The sequence below is a fragment of the Heliangelus exortis genome, chromosome 1 (assembly GCF_036169615.1).
Source record: "Heliangelus exortis chromosome 1, bHelExo1.hap1, whole genome shotgun sequence".
Classification (NCBI taxonomy): domain Eukaryota; kingdom Metazoa; phylum Chordata; class Aves; order Apodiformes; family Trochilidae; genus Heliangelus; species Heliangelus exortis.
The window spans coordinates 78,736,927-78,756,077 of NC_092422.1; the positions used below are offsets into that span (position 1 = coordinate 78,736,927).

General features: G+C 37.9%; 1 protein-coding gene across 1 annotated transcript in view; it reads left to right on the forward strand.

Moving 5' to 3' along the window:
• The window catches only part of PDK3 (pyruvate dehydrogenase kinase 3), a 51,470-nt gene extending 39,028 nt beyond the window's left edge, over positions 1-12,442 (forward strand). Inside the window, exons 7-11 of the mRNA XM_071750143.1 lie at positions 654-730; positions 1,859-1,960; positions 3,029-3,139; positions 6,921-7,034; positions 7,859-12,442. Coding sequence (XP_071606244.1) covers positions 654-730; positions 1,859-1,960; positions 3,029-3,139; positions 6,921-7,034; positions 7,859-8,002 — 548 coding nt within the window. The 3' untranslated portion in view covers positions 8,003-12,442. The remainder of the gene's footprint in view (positions 1-653; positions 731-1,858; positions 1,961-3,028; positions 3,140-6,920; positions 7,035-7,858) is intronic.
• Positions 12,443-19,151: the final 6,709 nt, after the last annotated feature.

Consider the following 19,151-nt stretch of genomic DNA (forward strand, 5'->3'; position numbering starts at 1 on the left):
AGGTATTTGAATGTTCAGGGATGATTGCATCTTCAGCATCAAAACTGACCTGGAATATATTAAATGCAGCTGTCTTGCTTCCTGCCAGAGCAGTTGTGCTAAGCCATAAACCTCTGCCAAAATAGCAGGATGACAGTGGACAAAAAATTCAGTTATGGTTTGGAATAAGGAAAGTATGATAGTGTTTGAAATCTGTTTTGAAAAGGTTTATGTATACTTTGTGTTTTATGTTTTAAATGAGGAAAAATATGTAAGTGCTTGTAGAATATCTAAACAGTGAATTTTTTAATTTTAAGAGTCTTTTTATGCTGCAAATATGCTTAAATAATGTGTGCTCTAAGAAAAAATGTTCCCATTTAAGTGGGAAAATTCTCTTAGTATAAAACCATACTTTGGTTAGTGAAGTTTCATACCTAACATAATAGATTTCTTTGAAAATTATCATTAAAATGTGCTATTTCATGTGATAATAATAACAACTGATTTTTTGGTTTTACTTCATGGAACTAATCTTGTCCTTGGAAAATTAGAATATGCTTAAAAACTTGTCTCTGTCTAAAGCTCCATGTTATTCCAGTTAATAGAAATGCTACAAAATACTGTTCAGAAAAAAATTGCTGCTTTTATTTATTTATTTTTATTTTTATTTTTAGCTAAAGCTCCAGACAAGCCTATTCAAGTAGTCTATGTACCTTCTCATTTGTTTCATATGTTGTTTGAATTATTCAAGGTAGGTTGCACTTGCTAATGTTTCAAAGGGAGTTGTGAATTTAGATTACTGTTGAAACGGAGGTTCTTTTTGGTTACAACTCTTAGGCTTAAGAAAGGAAAACTGAAATAACATTTATTCTTAAACAAGTGAGGAGGGTTTGAAATTCTTGAAACCTAGGCTTACAGTTCCTTGTGCCTTTGTGTACTTAAAATTTGTTTTTTTCCACTTATCCCTTTGTGCTTTTTCAGATGATTAAATTAAAACACTTATGGTAGTTTATTTTTGCACAGATGACATATTCATTACTTTTCAATTTTTGTAAGCTTTGTTTTTATTTACCTTTTTTTAATAACTGGAACAAGAGTGATAGTGGAACATGTCAGAGCTCTTGTATGCTTTTGAGTAATGTAAGTGGTCTCTAGGTGGTGCAATTGAACACTAGAAATTCAGAGGAAAAAATGTGTTTCACGAGAGAGAAGCCTTAAATAATGGTATTTTGGATTTAGCTGTTTTTTTCTGAGATTTGTCAAGTATGTTCACTTAAATATTCCCCTGTTTTGCCATTTTTAACATCAGTTCTAAGGCAGAACAGGTGAGAATTTGTACAATACTACTGGGTATGTTTTGGTACAAGTCATGAAACAGTAAGTTGTAGTTATAATTAATGGTAATCTGTGATGGACTAGCAGTGGAATTCTGTTAATAGATACGGTAAAGTCAGATTGATAGATTTTCTGACCCAGGCTGAGAAAATCAAAGCTTGTTTTCTATGGTGAACATCACTATTGGTGTTCTGCAAGGTGGAGGTGAAGGATCTTGTAATCCCTTTTATATATTACTTGATTTCATGCAGAAAAAAAATTGCTTTATATTCTCAGACTTGATATCAAATAGATAAAAGTATATATAATGGAATTCTGATGTAGAAGTTTAACTGGGCAATTCATTGACTTGAAAGCACTTCTCAGATTTGTTTTAAATATGGCCTTTTCTGTCTTGTATACAAACATAGGACAAAGTATCTAGATTCTCAAAATAAATGCAAGTTCATTCTATGGTATTCTATGATAAACATATGATTCTAAATTGTCACAAAAAGCATATGTGGTAAAATTAGATTCAAAGACACTTTTCTTGTATCTTCAGAATTCAATGAGAGCTACAGTGGAATTGCATGAAGGTAAGAGAGAAGGCTATCCATCAATCAAAACCTTAGTCACTTTGGGGAAAGAAGATCTGTCTATTAAGGTAAATGCCTAAAACTAATATGTAGCTTACAAACTTATTAGGTTTAGCATAGTATGGCTTGCAATTTGAAAAGGGAGATTACTGTATCACTTCTGACACTTGCCTCATATTATCATAGATCATAGAATACACAAGTTGGAAGGGACCCCTCAGGATGACCAAGTCCAACTCCTCTCCTTGTGCAGGTCACACCATCTGCCTGAGAGCGTCACCCAAACGCTTCTTGAGCTCAGGCAGGCTTGGAGCTGTGACCACTTCCCTGGGCTGAGCCTGTACCACTGCTCAGCTGTCCTCTGGGTGAAAAACCTTTTCCCAATATATAAACTAAAACACCCCTAAATCAGCTTCTGACCATTTCCCCAAGTCCTGTCTTCAGTCGCAGGAGTGAAGAAATAGCTACCAGTTCCATCTCCTCCCCCCATGAGGAAGTCGTAAACTGCAGTGAGGTCATGTCTCAGCCTCCTTTTCTCCAAACTGAACTATCCTAGTGACCTCAGCCACTCCTCATAACTCATCCCTTCCAGACCCTTCACCATCATCTCAGCTCTCCTTTGGGTGCTCTCTAACAGCTTGATGCCTTTCTAGAATAGAATATTTTCAGTTGCAAGGGACCTCTATAATGAGCATCAGTTCCAACTGCTGGACCACTTGAGGGCTGCCCAGCAGTTAAAGCATGTTGGGAAGGGCACTGTCCAAATGCCTCTTGGTCACTGACAGGCTTGGGGAATTGACCACCCTTCTAGGAAGCCTGTTCCAGTGTTTGACCACCCTCTTGGTAAGGAAATGCTTCCTAATGTCCAGTCTAAAGCTACCCTGATGTAGTTTTGAACAATTCCATGCACCCTGCCCCTGCGTACCAGGAAGAAGAGATCAGCACCTCCTCTCCCCTTCCTCAGGAAGATGTAGAGAGCAATGAGATTACCCCACAGCCTCCTTCTTTTAAAGTAGACATACACAGAGTCCTTAGTCACTTCTTTACCATTTCTAAATTAGATAATGCTGCTTGAGTTTTGCAGGGTTTTTTTTCTGAACATAATGTTGAAAACCTCTTACCTTTTCATTCTTTAGATAAGTGATCAAGGCGGAGGTGTACCTTTAAGAAAAATAGACAGATTGTTTAACTACATGTACTCAACAGCACCCAGGCCTAGTTTGGAGCCCTCGAGAGCTGTGCCTTTGGTAAGCAATTGCAATACATAGTTAAATGTCCCTTTGCACTACTCTGGTTTTATGTTTCCCTTCACTATTTCCTTTCCCTATTTAGAGAGACTCTCTCCTAGCATGTTTTTAAGTGATTTTTTTTTTCCCTAATGATCCTTCTCTGCTTGATGTGTCTTCAGGCAGCTAAAAAAAATGTGGCAGAGGGAGTATTTGACTTACTGATGTAAAATAATTAACAGTGAACTGATGGTGAAAGCAGTTCAGACTGGCTCAGAAATAATTTTCCTGTTAGATTTTTAGCATGAGGTCTTTGTTACTGTCTTGGTCCACAGTGGCATGCTACTGTACTGCATTGCCCAGTGTTTGATGCCACCCTGGTGGGTGTGAAACACAGTTCTGTGTCTTGGTATTAATTTGTCACAGCTCCTGCCTCTACAACACATGTTAGTGTAACGTGTTTCAAACTTTTGCTTTTTCACAGAAAATCTTGAATGGGATGAGTGATAGGGAACAGGCCTTAATTCAAATATAATTTTTTTTCTTTATGTCAAGAATGGTAGAATCTTTCCTGATTCATAATCTGCCTTTGTTCCATCTCACTTTTAATCAGCAATTTACTATATCAGCCTACAAAGATTTCCTTTTTCTCACTATAAACTTATACCTTGATTACCAGTTGTATTCACTATTAAAATAACTCTTCCTTTGTGGCTCTCACTATTAAAATAACTCTTCCTTTGTGGCTCTCTGATTGTAAAATGTGTTCATCTTAAGATTGACACTATTCTTTTTTTTTGTCTGTTGCATCTTTAGCAATTCATTCCTGTGTTTATTTCCTCATTTTCAAGGCTGCTTACTTTGATTCTGTGTGATTTATACTTAGTATTCTTCTACTGTACCCATTTTCAGGCCTTGTTTTCCTCTTCAGTCTGTATGTCACTGTAGTCAGACCTACAAAGTATCTCCCTCTTGCAAATCTGGCAGCTTTTGCCCTGTGAGTCTGACTGATGACTGAATGTTGAGAAGAGTTGTTCAGCTCTGTTATTTATATGTGTGTGTTTAGAAGGAAAGTCAAGAACTAGCATAGCTCTCTTCTAAGAGGAAAAAGGACTTGGCAGTGAAGCTTCATGTGTTACGCATTAATCTCCCAGGTCCAGTAACGAAAACAATAATGCTATACCTTGTGTCATTCTAGAAATAAAAATTCTTTATCAGAAAGGTTCTGCGTAAGTGTCCTTCAGAGTTGCTACAGAAGGAGAGTTTCTTTATTTGGTTGAAGACCAAACCTACTTAAGAATTACAGTGCTCTAGAAGGTAGGGGAGGTCTGTGCTTATATCATTCTTCACTAATAAACTAAATTGCAATGCAGTGTAAACAGATGTATTTTTCTGTTTTAGCACTCTCCTCCCTTTTTATGATCCTCTGTCTGGTTTATGAAACATTCATGGATTTGGGAAGTGGAGGAGAGGGGTTCTTTTTGTCGACTGGTGAAAATTGTTTCTCAGTTTTATTGCAAATGTTGCTTAAAAACTGCTGAGAAACCTTGTTACCATGGCAGCATTCAGATTCTGGCAGGTCTTGGGTTCATCTGTACTGCTGTACCCATAGTGGAAACATTAGGAACACATGGTAATGTATAATCATAATTAGATTTTCTCAGAGAATTTAATGATTCTCTCTTGCAGCATTTGTTTATAGTAGGAGCAGTGTGGGTTAAATTAGGTTTAATTAAACCTGTAGACACTAACACAGAAACGTAATAATTTTTGGATTTGTATAATGCATACTGTAATACTTAATGAGAAATTTGCTCTAAAAAGCTTTCCATTCTCAGGACAGATGCACTATCATTGTCTATATTCTGTCCTCTGGGTCAAGCACAGATGTATATAAGCACTTCTTGTTAATTATCTTCTGCAAAATAGACTTTTTTGCAAGGTCTTGCCTTAACACAGTGCTCATATGGGATCCATTGTCTTCATATTTCTTGTAAGTTATCTGTTTTGGAAAATACCCTGAAGACAATATAGAGAAGAGACAGACAGGCAATTTTTGGAAGCAGGCAGTGTGAAATAATTACGTGGGTTAACACAGAGCATAAAAAGATTTTCCAGGAAGGAGTAGGAGACAAACACAATTTGGGCATGGGTTAAGGACGTGTAGTTCTGTAGAGAGGCAAAGTATAATACTTTTTCAGGATTGTTTGATGCTGCCCTTTACTTGAACTGTTCCTGGGGGACATGCACTATCTATAGTTTGCCTTTTGGTTGTTTTGCTTTTTAGTTTCTGTAATGTATTTATGGTCTGGCCTTCAGAAAGGATACAAGGAATTTATTTTTTTTTTTTTAGTTCTTTCATATAACTTCAAGTTTTTAGAGGATAATAAAGAAATGCATCTAGTTTCAAGATGAGATGTTTGAAAATGATGCCTGTGTCTCTAACGGAAGTCTTTGAGAATTAAGTTTTTTAAGCTTACTGTTAAAAAAGTGCTGCTAAGCATCTGTTTAAACTGTGGAAATGGACACTAAGAACTATGATGAGCAGTGTGAGTAGAAAAGGGCATCTTTGGTCTTTTTTGCTTTCTTGTTTTGCTCAGAACTATTACAGTCATCGGTGTGAGCAACTCTTAACAAATTTAAAATTATTAAATGTAGACTTGTGAAGAAACGAGGCAAAGAGGTTGGAAACTACTGTAGAGGTGGTAGTGACAGCAAGAGAATTTGATGGATACTGTAATGCAAAGTTCTTTCATGTTCACCCCTCCCTCAAGGGGTGGCTTAGAAAGTCAGACCACATATGTGGCATGTGTTTTGCCTGCAAGTCCTGCTTCTTAGCCTTCTCTTTACTGTATCATTTTAGAGCTTTTAAGATTCAGGACATGGTATGTAGTATCTGTCAGGTTGCCTTTGTTAAAAATATTATAGTGGAATGCTTATACTGCTTGTCTGAAAACTTTAGGTGTCTAATTCTTCTTGTAGTCCACCCCGACAGGAAAGTTGTATTACTCCATTGCCCTACAAGCCATTGAAAATAAGGACATACATGTCTGAAATCCTTCCTTTATTATTCTGGGTAGTCCTGAATAATCTGTGTATGTTAGGTGAATAATCAGCCACTGTGATTCTTGGCACGTATCCAGTCACCTGAAAGAGAGATGATGTGTAGACTACAATTTTAGTCCCTGGATGCAATGAGAGAGGCTTGATTTTTAAACCTTTTTCTGATGAGAGTGAATTGGGGAAAGTGCCATTTGTTGACCTTCTTGCACTATGGTTGTGAATATTAGTGATGTAAATTTAGAATTAAATTTGTATCTTGTATTGTGCTCTTGAAAATTGCATGGTTTGCACAGGGTCTCAGTAGGTCATTCAGTGCTGTGAAATAATCATCTTTTTTGTTAGATAGGTAAGGATGGTAAGGATTATTTGCCTTGTATTGCTTTTTATGTAGGCTTCTGCAATAGTCTTCCAGTCTCTGTAGTAATATGGTATCAGCAATCACTCCTGTCACCCAGGTGAAGTAAGAAGAGTTGTCTCTGGCTTTCTTGTGTAGTCTTTTAAGTGTGGCAATGCTTAAGAACAATAATTCCAGGCATAGTTGGTTTGCCTTGAGGATGGAAGGCATATGTTGTATGTTACATGTCTTTGAGAAAATGGAAAATGGACAACGTAGTCCAAATAAAGGATTCTGATATAATTTTCCCTGTTTTATAAATGATTAAGGTGATCTGTTGCCTTTTTTTTTTTTTTTTTTTAACTTCCCCACTATGTTTTCCCTTTTGTTTCCTTGTTTTTGTAGGCTGGGTTTGGCTATGGCTTGCCAATTTCTCGTCTCTACGCTAGGTACTTTCAAGGTGACCTTAAACTCTACTCGATGGAAGGTGTTGGTTCAGATGCTGTAATTTATTTGAAGGTATGAATTTTACCCTTTTTTAAGCTAGCAGTGCAATTTGATAGTTTATAATGGGCTGAATAAGTGAACATTCTTTGTTTTCACTCTTCAACTTCTTTTCAAATCTCTAATTGCTATCTTCATTATATTTTATCTAAATATAAATCCTAAAAGCAGAAACTGTAGGTGTTAAGCTAGCACTAATACTTGAGATCTAAGGCTACTCAGAGGCTTAAGGTTGAAACAAAGTTCTTGAATTTTATCGGGGAATTTAAAAGAATATAGCCTATAGCTCATGTGCAGGTTATTGATTTAGTGTTGTCACTGTGCCTTGCTGGCTGGAGTGAGTTGTGCTAACTCTGCTAACTTCAGTTTCTCATGGGTTTAGTCCTGTGCATATATATGTGGAGGAAAAAGGTGCAGTCTTTCTCAGAGGAGAAAAAAGGGCATACTAATGGCTTGAACTAGATCATCCCTCACAGATCAGTGAGTTGACTGAGTCTGAATTTGCTGGAGAAGGAAAATGTTTAAAGTGCCCAGTGTCAATGGCAAATCTCCCTAAAATTTTTTTGACCAGAACTTTTTTCCTTTTTCTCTGTGTAGACCTGGAAATAAGGGAAATATTTTAAGCTGTTGTTATTTTGTTTTAATTTTTACTATGATTAGTACTTTGGCTATCGTGAGAGTGATTAGTCACAGCCTAAGTATTTTCAGAACAGTGTTGTGACCTTGATAATTGAGACACTTGTTCTATACAGAAGTTGTAACTGTAGAACTCTCCACAGTATGGTCTGGCTCCTGGTGTCTCTCATGATCTCTTACGACCACTTTTGTTTTTTCCATAGGCCCTTTCAAGTGAATCATTTGAAAGACTTCCAGTTTTTAATAAGTCAGCCTGGCGACACTACAAGACCACACCTGAAGCAGATGACTGGAGCAATCCTAGCAGTGAACCAAGGGATGCTTCTAAATATAAAGCTAATCGATAACTTGCCACTTTTTGTCTCTGTTGGAGATAACCTCTGCGTTCAGTATAAAGTCTCTGCTTTGTTCCCAAATCCTTCAAACCACAGTAGCTAATTACTTCCAAACAAAGACCTAATCAGGGCATGGAAAAATAGTAAGAACAAAGTAATGATTGGGACTTAAAGGAAGGCACTAAGCACGTTTGGTATGTGAATCCTGTCTACTTCACCAGAATATGCTTGGTTGCTTCAGTCATGCATTTGACAGAAGGGATTGCACTGTGATTGCACTTAAAAATACAACGGTGTAACAAACAGATACTATTCAAAATGGCCAATTTTTATTCCAGTGTGAGGATTGGCAAGATCTGCAGAACCCCTTGAAATAGTATCTTGCACAGCAATATCGTACAAGAGAAAAATTCTGGTGTAGTTAAACATATGCTTTGAAAATCCACTCTTTGCTGCATTTTCTATTGCACCGTGTCACCTCTTAAAGAAAATCCCTTTGAGCTCTTCAGGTTTTATATCACATGAGCTTATAAATGCATAGTACTAAAAAGGGTTGTGCAGCTTTAAACTGATGCTTTTCCCAAATTTCCAAATCCATTAGTCAAGTGCATACAAAAATTATGTTGTTTTAAGACATTAGTGTTTCCACTTCTTGGTATGCACCTTAATAATTTTCTTGACACAGAAACACAGAAATGCATTTCTATACATTTTTCCTTGTTTTGAGGAAAGTTCATAAGTAGTTAGATCATTTCTCCATGCAAAAAATTGTGTCAATACAGAGGCAGGGGGTAATTCAATTTCATGTTTATCATTTTGGGGAGCTGGGGAGGGGAGAGAAATGTTGAAAGGCCAGACAACCAGTCATGCAAATGAATTTGCCTTAAGAGTGTCGGTTGATTAGAACTTGGTTAGTTTAAAACCTGTAAATAGTTTGCAAAGTTATTTATATATTCAATGTCTGACTATAGTCTGGTAATATGAATTTGTAGTGTATATAAAGACGTTGTACACCAGCTTTTGGGAAGTGTCTTTGGTCTAAGTATATGAAACTGGGAATACTGTAGAAATGGGGTGGGGGAAACATGATACATGATTTAAGAAAAATTCAAGAGAAAAAGATTAAGTATTTTTTCCCTTAAATTTATGGTCAGGATTACTGCTGAGTATTAGGAAACTGTTCTTCACTAAGTCTTTGCCAAACACTGTTCCTAATACTACAGCCTTTCAGAAACATTTGTGAGGATTAAAAGTTCGGTGGTATTCTAGCTAGAGGAATAAAGTAGGTGAGTTGTAAGCAACTCTGATCCACTCTGTTTCTCTTAGGCATTCTAATATTTTTTGGAAGTATATTGCAGATTTTAGTGTGGAAAAATGAAACTTGTTTACTAAAACTGGGGGGTGAACCATCTCCTTTGTCCTCCCAGTATTTATTTTTATAAAGAACTGATGTGTAAACAGGGAAATGCTGAGAAATTCCTAGATATTTTTTTTATTAAAAAAAAAATAATCTAGTTTGACTTAATGATAGTACTTTGCACTTATATAGCGCATTTCATCAAAGGATTATGAAGTGCTTTGAGCAATAAGTTTCATGTAGCCCCATTTCTGAAGAATCCAAGTTCTTACCTGGCAAACCCTTACTCTCATCCATTGCAGTCAAGAATTTGTAACTGAGCAGTTCAAGAATTGGCAGGGCTTGTGGTTGTACAGTGAAGCGGTGCTGGAGCGCCGGGGTGCCCTCTGCAGAGAGCTGCTGAGAGACAGAGATTGGAGGTCAGCTGCCACAGGCTGGGTTAGCTGGTAAGCAGAGCCCTGCTGAGCCCCTTCTGCCAGCAGGGAGGAGGAGGAAGAGGAGGAGGAGGGAGGGAGTGTGCTGATGGGGCCATCTTCTTCTCATCCTGATCCAGGCTCGTTTGACCCCGTCGAGGGGATCTTTACACGGCACGGTGAGGGTGTAACTCATGTGGCCTCCAAAGCAATAATTTCCCACGACTGCAGAGGAGGCAAATTGCTATTCAAGTGATAGAGCTGTGCTGCTGGGGTGAAATCAGTAATAGTTTGACCGGAATGCCAGTTGGAAGTCACATCTACTAAAATTTAGTCATTTAACTTCTGCCCTCATCCATAACTTCTTACTGTTTTTTAAATTCATTTCAAGTTGTGTATGTTTTCTAGTAATCACAGAGAAGAGCTTCCTTAAAGATAGAGATTTGTGATGGAACTACTATTTTCCCAGTTGCATGCGGTCAGTTTTTCCTAGAGCTTGACCTAAAACATTCCAAGGAATAAGATCGATTGTGTAAGAAATTGAGTTTCAGCTTTTGTGAGAAATCACGTTTTGAAGTAGGGAATCCTGACCTGATGTTTCTTTTTGGCTCCTTATTACATGGAGAGAGAACAGAAAGAAAGGATGCAAGCATATTGAACTCATTGCAATGAACTGAATTTAAACCATGGAAGCCAGTGAAAGAAAGCTGAAGATACCATGGGAGGTGTTATGTTTTATTAGTAATTTTACTTCTTTATTCACAAAAACGACTGGCTGGCTTTATGGGCTGGAGTGTTCTAGTACTTGAAAACTGAAGTCCCCTGAAATGGCACCTATTTGCAAGGACCCTGAGTGTGTACAAACATCTCAAAGCAGGAAGGCAGAGCATGAGAAATGCATTTTCTTTTCATTTCCAACATCTGTTTGGGAGCATTTATGGTGAACATGATCCAGAAGCAACTTGTCTCCTCTCCAAGCTTGTCTAGGCAGCCTGTGCTTTAGTGGAGATCCCAGGTATGCCCTAAATTGTTCTCCACTCCTTGTCCTCATGCCATGTTTCTACATAGGGGTGTTTAGTCTGAAACCTCTCAAGAAACAATAGCAGCAGACCTTCAATGGGAAGAGAATTTTCAATGAATATGCCTGAAAAATGAGGGTGGGTGGGTTTTTCTTGTGACTAGTTTAACTACAAGTGTTGATCTTTTTTCAGTTGCTTCTACCTTTGATTTGAGTCTGTTATTTTGTTTTAATATATTGGGGCTGTTAATTTCAAACTTTCAGATGATTTAGAAGTATTTCTTTTTTATGGATTTCAGATGTATGGCCTCCTAATGTTTTTGCAACCTTCTTGTCTTGAGTTACAGGACACATAAGAAGAAAAAGTGTTTTCAGTGAAAATGCTTCGTATCTGTTGTGTTTAGTGATTAGCAGAAAGAAAATGAGCAAGAGATGTTTGTTTCTCTGTTCTTCCTGAGAATTTGCAAACTTCTGTGTGTTTTAGTGTGACAAATAGTTTAACTTTTTTGTCCAGTGGGCATTTTTCTGGTGTATGTCTTGAATGTGATCTATTAATACCCTGCATAGTTTAATATCGATAGATACTGAAATTTCTCTGAATCATGTATTTGTGTTCCCTGCTTTTCTAGACTTGGTTTTGAGGCTAACAAGGGATCTTTAACAGTCAGCATTTGATGAGAAATATTCAGAAGATGCTGAAATTATTCTTTTTTCAACTCAAAGACAGTCTTTGCCTCTTTGTTTGGCTGTGATGACCCAGTATAGTACTGAGAAAATCTTTGTCCTGCTGCAGTTTGTGCTACCTCTTGGGCAGTGTTTTAAAGCAGGTCCCTTGACACATGCTTGAAGAATATGGGTATTAATTTTGGTGTTCTTGAAAAAAATCAAGCTACCTTTTGGCTATGTAAACTACACTTGCTGCTCTAACTGAGTAACTTTTTTTTTTTTTTTTTTCTCCTTAGTGGCATTTAGAATTTGCTTTGAAGCAGCTGTTCATTTTCTCCAAAAATTAAGCAAGAGTGATCTTGCAGTGTAGTGCATTCTCCTATTTGCTTCCACCCAAACTTAGTATTTAAGCTGAAATCTTGACCTCATTGACCTGGAAGACATTTTCTGCCTCTCCTCACCACCTTTACTAAGCACTTCTAGACCCTTCTGTGTTAGGTGCTGGAAAATGCAAAGCGGTCTTGATTGGTAGAAAGAATTTTGGTAGAAAATGGGCTAAATGTTTATTGTTAATATTTATCTCTTGAGGTTAACCATGTCTGACTGTATGGTGTTCAGTTTCCTTGCATGTTTCCTTGGTTGCCATGTAGATGCTGTGGCTTCTGATAGCTCTTCATCTCTTCTCCCTGACATACTCATCTGCCAATGAATTAATATATATATATACACGTGTTTTTGCAGAACATAAGAATATGATGGCACATGGCAGAACGATGTATTACTGAGTTCAAAGGTGAGTTTATCATAGTTATAAACTGTGTAGCAACTTCAGGGCTGAACCTTGCAAATACTTGCACAAATAAACTGTGTGAGAGTAATCCTACTTAAATGAATCTGTTCTCAGGATCAGGGTTTAAGCTGTTGACATTTGAAACAATGAAGATTTGTGTAACTGAAGTGGCTTTCTAATTAAAAATAAATAAGAAAATGTAAAGTTTTATGTGCTTTAATTGTGGTATTACATTGCCTTAAAATATCTTGGAAAACGGCATAGAAAACTGGTTGAGTTGTTAACAGCCTGCTAAACTTGTACTTGGTGGAAATCAATTCAGTTTGTTCCCAACATGGGTTTTGGGACAGAATTCTTACTGAGGAGCTGGCCTGTGTGTTGCACCTGGCATCCAAGAAGGAAAGAGGTCCTGTGTTGCTTTTCCTCTGAGGTGGCACCACTTGAATCAACTTCAGTGATAATGGGGGAGCAGGAAGCTAATTTTTCATGAGATGACTTGGTAATGTATTATTTTTGAGTCTTCTGTAACTTGTGTTGGAATTATCTCTAGTCCAATAACTGTGGATAGAGCTTGTGTATACTTATTTTCCTTTCATTCTTTCCTTTTTTCCTTTTTCTGTATTCTGACAAATAAAAATAAGTAAAGTATGTAATATAGTAATGTACATGATTATATTCTTAATGGACTAATTTAGTTTCACACACTGTGGAGCTTACTTTGTGATTTTGTCAGCCCAAGGTCAACCTCACACATGCCTACAGAGGGACAGGCTCAGAGAGCTGCAGCTGAGAGCTCAGAATAATTTTAGATAAAAGTGTGTATCTTGCCTGTTTTGTCACAAAGCAGTTTGAAATCTTCTACAGAAATGTACATTAGAAAATACACATTTGAAATACGTTTCCATGTTCGTATCCTCCTCCCTGCAAGACTTAATGTTAATATCTCAAGCATAATTAATTTCCTACTTGGTTCTAGAACTGTTTGTAATTGCAGTTGTTCCTGTATTGCATTGCTCTGAATTTTCAGAGGCAGTGAACCTGATCTGTTTTGTATTAGGTTTCCAGGTAGGTTTTAAAACTTTTAAACTGTCAGTCATAAGTCTTTATGAACTGGTTATTTTCCCAGGAAGCTGATTTTCACTCTGAAGTTATCTTTCAGTGATTCTTGAGGCATAGGATTTGATCTGCTTTGAAAAGATAAAATCATGTCTAATGTAGCTGAATTTCAGTTCTTGATTTTGCTGTTTACACTGAAGACCTGAATAAATATATTGAATAAAAATATAAAAATATTTATGGAGACAGCAGTTGTACAGAGAATAAAATTGTACTTGAATTGATTGGAAAAAGTGAGAGAGAAATTTTCTGCTAATTGTAAATCTGAAGATCTCTCTTGCTACAAAATAATGGAACTACAAAAGCACTTGTGGGAGCTTTCAAAAAAGCTTATTGAAAAACTAGTTTCTACAGCAGTTACTCTGAGTCCATCACTTCTGCAAATATTTTTTCTATGTTATTTCTTTATAGAGAAATGTCCCTGGTTTCTGTAGGTTTGAAGCTGGGGAAAGGGAGGGAGGTGTAGGTGGGAATGCGTACCCTAAAGTATTTTGGGATATAACTTAATTTTTCCCTTTTGTAGTCTGAGAAAATTGGGTTAACATAGTGATTCTTGATTTGCTCTCTTTTGAAATAGCATTGATTACTCTTTCTTAGAATATTGAGGTAAGAAAAGTTCAAGCCTCCCACCTAGAAATGGTGATTTCTGAGTAACTGCCTAAAGTAGAAAGCCTATGGCAAGAGTGTCAAATTCTCCTCTCTTTTATAGAGGAATCCAGAAACACTTGTAGTTTAACAGCACTGAATTTAAATAATTATAAATGAAACTTATTTGGCAACTTAAAACTTTAACGTTAGGAAGTAATATTTCAGAAATTAATTCATGTTCTCCAATTTCTTGACTTTGAGAGGACACAGTTTTACAAGCAGAACAGATGTTAGCATTGGCAAAACTTAAGAGCTGAATTTTGTTACCATCTCTATGCTATGTGTGTTTCAAACTTTGCTGAAATTTATGGTTTCACGGCTCTAAAAGTGTATGGTTTTTTTTCCTTTGGTTTTGTAACCCCTACTGTGGATCAAGACTTAGTAATTTATTGCTATAATTTATTGGTTTAATATATTGATGCAAGTAACAGAAGGGAGTATTTAAGCCCTGGAATCATCACTGTTACCATGGTAGGAACACAGCTTCACAGCACTTGAGGCTTCTGATCTGCAGAAATGGGATTTAGAGGGACCACATTTGGTGAGATGCTGAAGGTGGGGATGGAGCCACCTATTCTGGTGGCACTGACTCCTCCTGTGAGGCAAATAGAGAGGGAACCCCCAGTTTAGCCACTTTCCAGTGTTTTTGTGGAGTAGGACATTTCCTGTAACATTCAGCTTTATTAAAGATTGCCACTAATGCATTTCTGCTTCCTGGAGTTTTTAATTTGCTGACAGGAGTGCAGAAGTAGTGTAGATCCTGAAAGGAGTTACTGGGGATTCCTGTAAGGCTGGTATCCCATTGATCTGGGTACATCAGCATGATTTGTAGCCACACATAGTGGGGTGTTTTGTTTGCATTTGGCTTTTTTCTGCTGTGCAAATCTCCTTAAAGCGCTAAAGTTGCCTGGATTATTCTTGACATTTAAAATTGTTAAAACACCCAAGGCTGCTGGTTGAAAGTTCTTCAACTTTCCATTAAGTTTTATATGCTTTTGTAACTTAATAAAATGAAAACCCAAGCTTGCTACCAGGCAACTGGAGAGCAGGAAGATGTCTGGAGACCCAGATTTCTTGACTCGTTAACTTTCTCACTCAGTAATAAATGAGGCTCCAGTTGAGATCTAGATTTTTTTCTGATGAAGAATTTATTTTAAAACTTGAGAAGAAATTTGTGTTGCATCCTCCCACCACTTACCATTTGCTCTGGTAGGTTGTTCATAGGAGTGGAGCCGTTAATTAGGTAGCTCAGAGTTGGAAAATCTTCAGCATGTACTGCATAATATTTGGCAGTAGCTCTCTGCAGAATGTGAAGCAACGATTGCAGCAACAGCAGAATAATGAAGATTTGTGCCTCTAGAACACAGGCTTAGGTGGGAGAAAAATTTGTAATAAGGGATCAGTTTGTCATCATACATTCATGTCCCTCTTAGTCTGTTTTAGGCTCATTTTTACATTTGATATTTTCAGTGGAAGCAAAACTCACAGTAGACAATTTTAAATGTAGTCAGGCATACAAAGCATGCCTTACATACTTGATAGAGAAAATTAAACAATTTTTGGGATTTTATATTCATCATCCAAGTCTGAGGCTGTTCTAGCATCTGTCCCATCTCCTCTACTAGTAAGTAAAATGGAGAGTTGAGTAAAAAATGTCTGTAGTATTTTTTCTAAGAGCATTAGCCATTCAGAAAATTGGTTGCAGCAATCTGAAAACCCTCACTCTCCCTCTAGTGACTTGGATAATGTTCTGTCTTTTGCCTAAACTATGCCCCTCTCTGTCTCTTAGTCCAAAAGTGACAGGCATGTCACTTTGCTTCTGCTTGTGTGCAGCTAGGAGATGCTGTATGAAAGTTCTGAGATTATTCTCCTTGAGCTGCCACTGGATGATTTTCTTGGAATTAGTAAATGAGCAGGCATCTAGAAATACTCTGATTTAAGGTTTCTCAGAAGAAAGCTTCAGTTTTCTCAGTTTTGAAGGTCACATGTTGGTCTGTGTTTTGGTAGTGGAAAGTTTTCCAAGGGCACCTTCAATAAATTTTCCTATAGTTATGGAAGCTGATGCCAGCTCGCATGGTCGTGAGGTGCAAGTCATTAAAATGTGAGCATCTCCCTTGCTGTTTAGCTTTGCTCTTCAGTCTTGTTATAATAAATATCTTTAAAAACAGAACACTTGATATAATCCTTGGGCCTGTGGAAGACCAGCACTTAAGGTGTGGTTCTAGTTTTGAATTCTGGTGAAAGAACCTGGGGTTTTGTGTGCCTGTGAGTCGTGGCTGTGTGGTAGTTTCTAGGTCTTGAGATGATGTTGGACTAAAGGTTAAGTCTTACTACCAGAGAAACAATGCTTTTTTTTTTTTTTTCTTCAGATATGGGTGTCTGTTGTCGGTATGATGCAGGGTGCTTGAAAAGTAAAACAGCCAGGTCCTGTACAAGATAACAGACAAATTTACCAGCTTTACAAAATACTTCACAAATAGGTGTTTGTGATGAACAAAGAGGTTGCAGCTGGGCTTTGCTCTGGTATATTTAAATACATTTTGTCTTCCTGTTCCTCTGTTCTTAATCATAGAGAATGCCAGCTTGCTAAATGTTGTTGTGCAACAAGAAAACTAAATTTGTATGGTTTTTGTTTTTTGGTTTATTTTAATGGCATATAGAAGTATTTTATCCAGGTGCTTGATACACAGCTGTCAGTGCTCTTTTTTTTCTCTCAATAAACAGTTGGGTAAAACATGCAAAAATGTAATCTTGGGCATTTCCCTCTAGATGCAATTTCATTCAGTTAATGGGTGGAGTCAGTTCTGTGGATGGCGGGGTAGTACCACCACTCCTTGTGCATTATGGCTGTGCTCTAATGAGATTCTGTGTAGTTTATCTCTGTTCCTTGTGACAAATCATCTTGAATTCCCAGAAACTCGAAGTTAAAAGGTGTCAGAATAGAGATGTTTGACTTCATGGTAGTATTTTATTCTTGCATTCCTGTAAAGGATGCAGGCGGTGAGCTTGCTGGTGCTTTCTGACTTTTCTCCTTGTTTTCTGCATGTCTGTGATACAAGTGTGTGCTGTGGGATGGTTTTAAGGTACTTTTTTTTGGGGGGAAGGGGAGAATTAACCCATTATTTCCTACTCTGTTTGGATTACTGTTTAGTTGGGAGCCAACTGGTCTGTGGGGAATCTCATTCTTACACAGGACGTGCCACAGGGAGTCTTCTATTTGCGTGTGAACAGTGTGAATATTTAAAATGTCCATCTTCTTTTCTGGAATAAGTGCACACATTTAGAAGAGACCTTTTAGATACCAAAGCAAAAATTCCAGGAAATCTTGTTTTGCCATTTTGCTTTTAATCAGATATTGTAGTGGTGCAAGCTCAGGACACTGTTAAAAATGAAACTTGTTAATCTATGATACAGGAATGTCTTAACTCTGGCAAAATAGCAAAGTACCTGGGTTCCTGCTGGTGTTATGCATTAATTTTGAGGTAAAAAATCTAGAGACTCATATGGTACTTAGTATATAAAAATGACACAACCTTCTTGGTATTCATAGCTAGTCACTTGTGAAGAGCAGGTTATAATTAATCTGCTTTTCCTAAGTGGATGATGGCTTTGCAGTTCACCGTTACTTTATTTTATGGAAAACCAGGGTTTGTTTGTATGAAAATATGATTAGATAGTGATAGAATAAGGTTAAAAAAAATACGATGTGCTGAAGAGGGCCATAATTTATTTGTAACAAAGCAGTTTATAAGATTTGAAATGCAGGTGAGCACATGTGCAGCCTGGTCAGTGCCATCATGTGGGATTTTTCCGTTTGAGTGTTCCTACCTTTGGCACAAGAATAATTGTTACCAGATAATGGACCATTTTCTTCCTGATGAGGCTATTTTGAAAAAAATTACTTTCTTGCTAGGTTTTTTTATCTGTGAAAACTGTGCCTTGCAACCAGGATTTTGCTTCCGTTTAGCCACAGTCATTCAAAAACAAAATAAAACAAAAAATCTTTGCATTCCTGGATTCCCAGCTTTCCTTTGTCAGAGGTTCTGATTGTGCCTTTTGTGCAAACAGGAGAAGTCAGTCCCAGGGGTTTAGGGTTTCCTGCACTGTTTGATCCTGTAGGACCAGCCAGGCACCGGGGTGGCAGCTGCAGATGCCGAGGAGCTGCTTTGAGCCTGCTCTGGTCTTCAGGTTGTTTCAGGCCACGCCAGCACAGGGAGCAGCCTCCTGTGTTTGTGAAAGGAGAAGCTGCCTTACCTGGCTGATGAACTTGCAGGTCACACTTTCTCATCAAAGGAAGGATGGATGCTGCTGGAGCAAAATCTTCAAACTAAGATAGGCAGCTGCCCGAAAGGGTCTCCACTCAAGAGGCAAAGCCCCAGTTTCTAGGCTATTTTCAGCTCAGTTTTAGGAGGAGATTAGAGGTCTGCTCCAGCCTCAGGTGAAACTGCTGCTTAATTGTGTGTTGTTATTAATGGGACTTTTTTCCTCCAATGGCTTATTATTACCCTTTTTTTACAAGCAAACTCAGTGTAGCATCAAACCCTTCTGGCAACTCAGCTCAGCAGGAAGGAAGGACTGGTGGTGGGTGTTTCGGGGCACCTTCTTGTTCCTCAGGAGTTTGCTCTGCACCCAAGGATCCGCCACCAGTGTCAGCTCTAGAGCTGCTCTGGTCACCTCATGGTTACTCTTCCAAGCATGTGGCTGCTGGCTGAGCAGGTTGTGAGGCCTCTCCTGCCTCCAGACCTAAGCTGCCTCTGATTCTGAGGAGAGAAGGTGAAGGTGAATGACAGCAGTTCTGCTGGGAAGAGTTGTAGACATAAAGGGGAAAGCTAAGCAGGCAAAGGGAGGAGCAGCAGCAGTGTTCAGAACAGATCAGAATGGGAAGTGCTGGAGACTTATTACAGCTGTATCCTCCTTGGTAAGTGCTCCTAGTTCTGGGCTGGCTTGCTTAGGAAGTCAGGATTCTTCATTGTGAAAAAGCATCTTGTTTTCCTGTGGCTTTATTTGAAATACCCATTTTCTGTTACTTTGCCCAGCTTCCAGCTGCCAGAACTGCTTTGTGCTATGCTAAATATTGTCTTTCCTGTAAAGCTCCCTTTCCTTTGAAAATTCCATCCCTACAGTATTTGGAAATAATTTTTACTATACACACA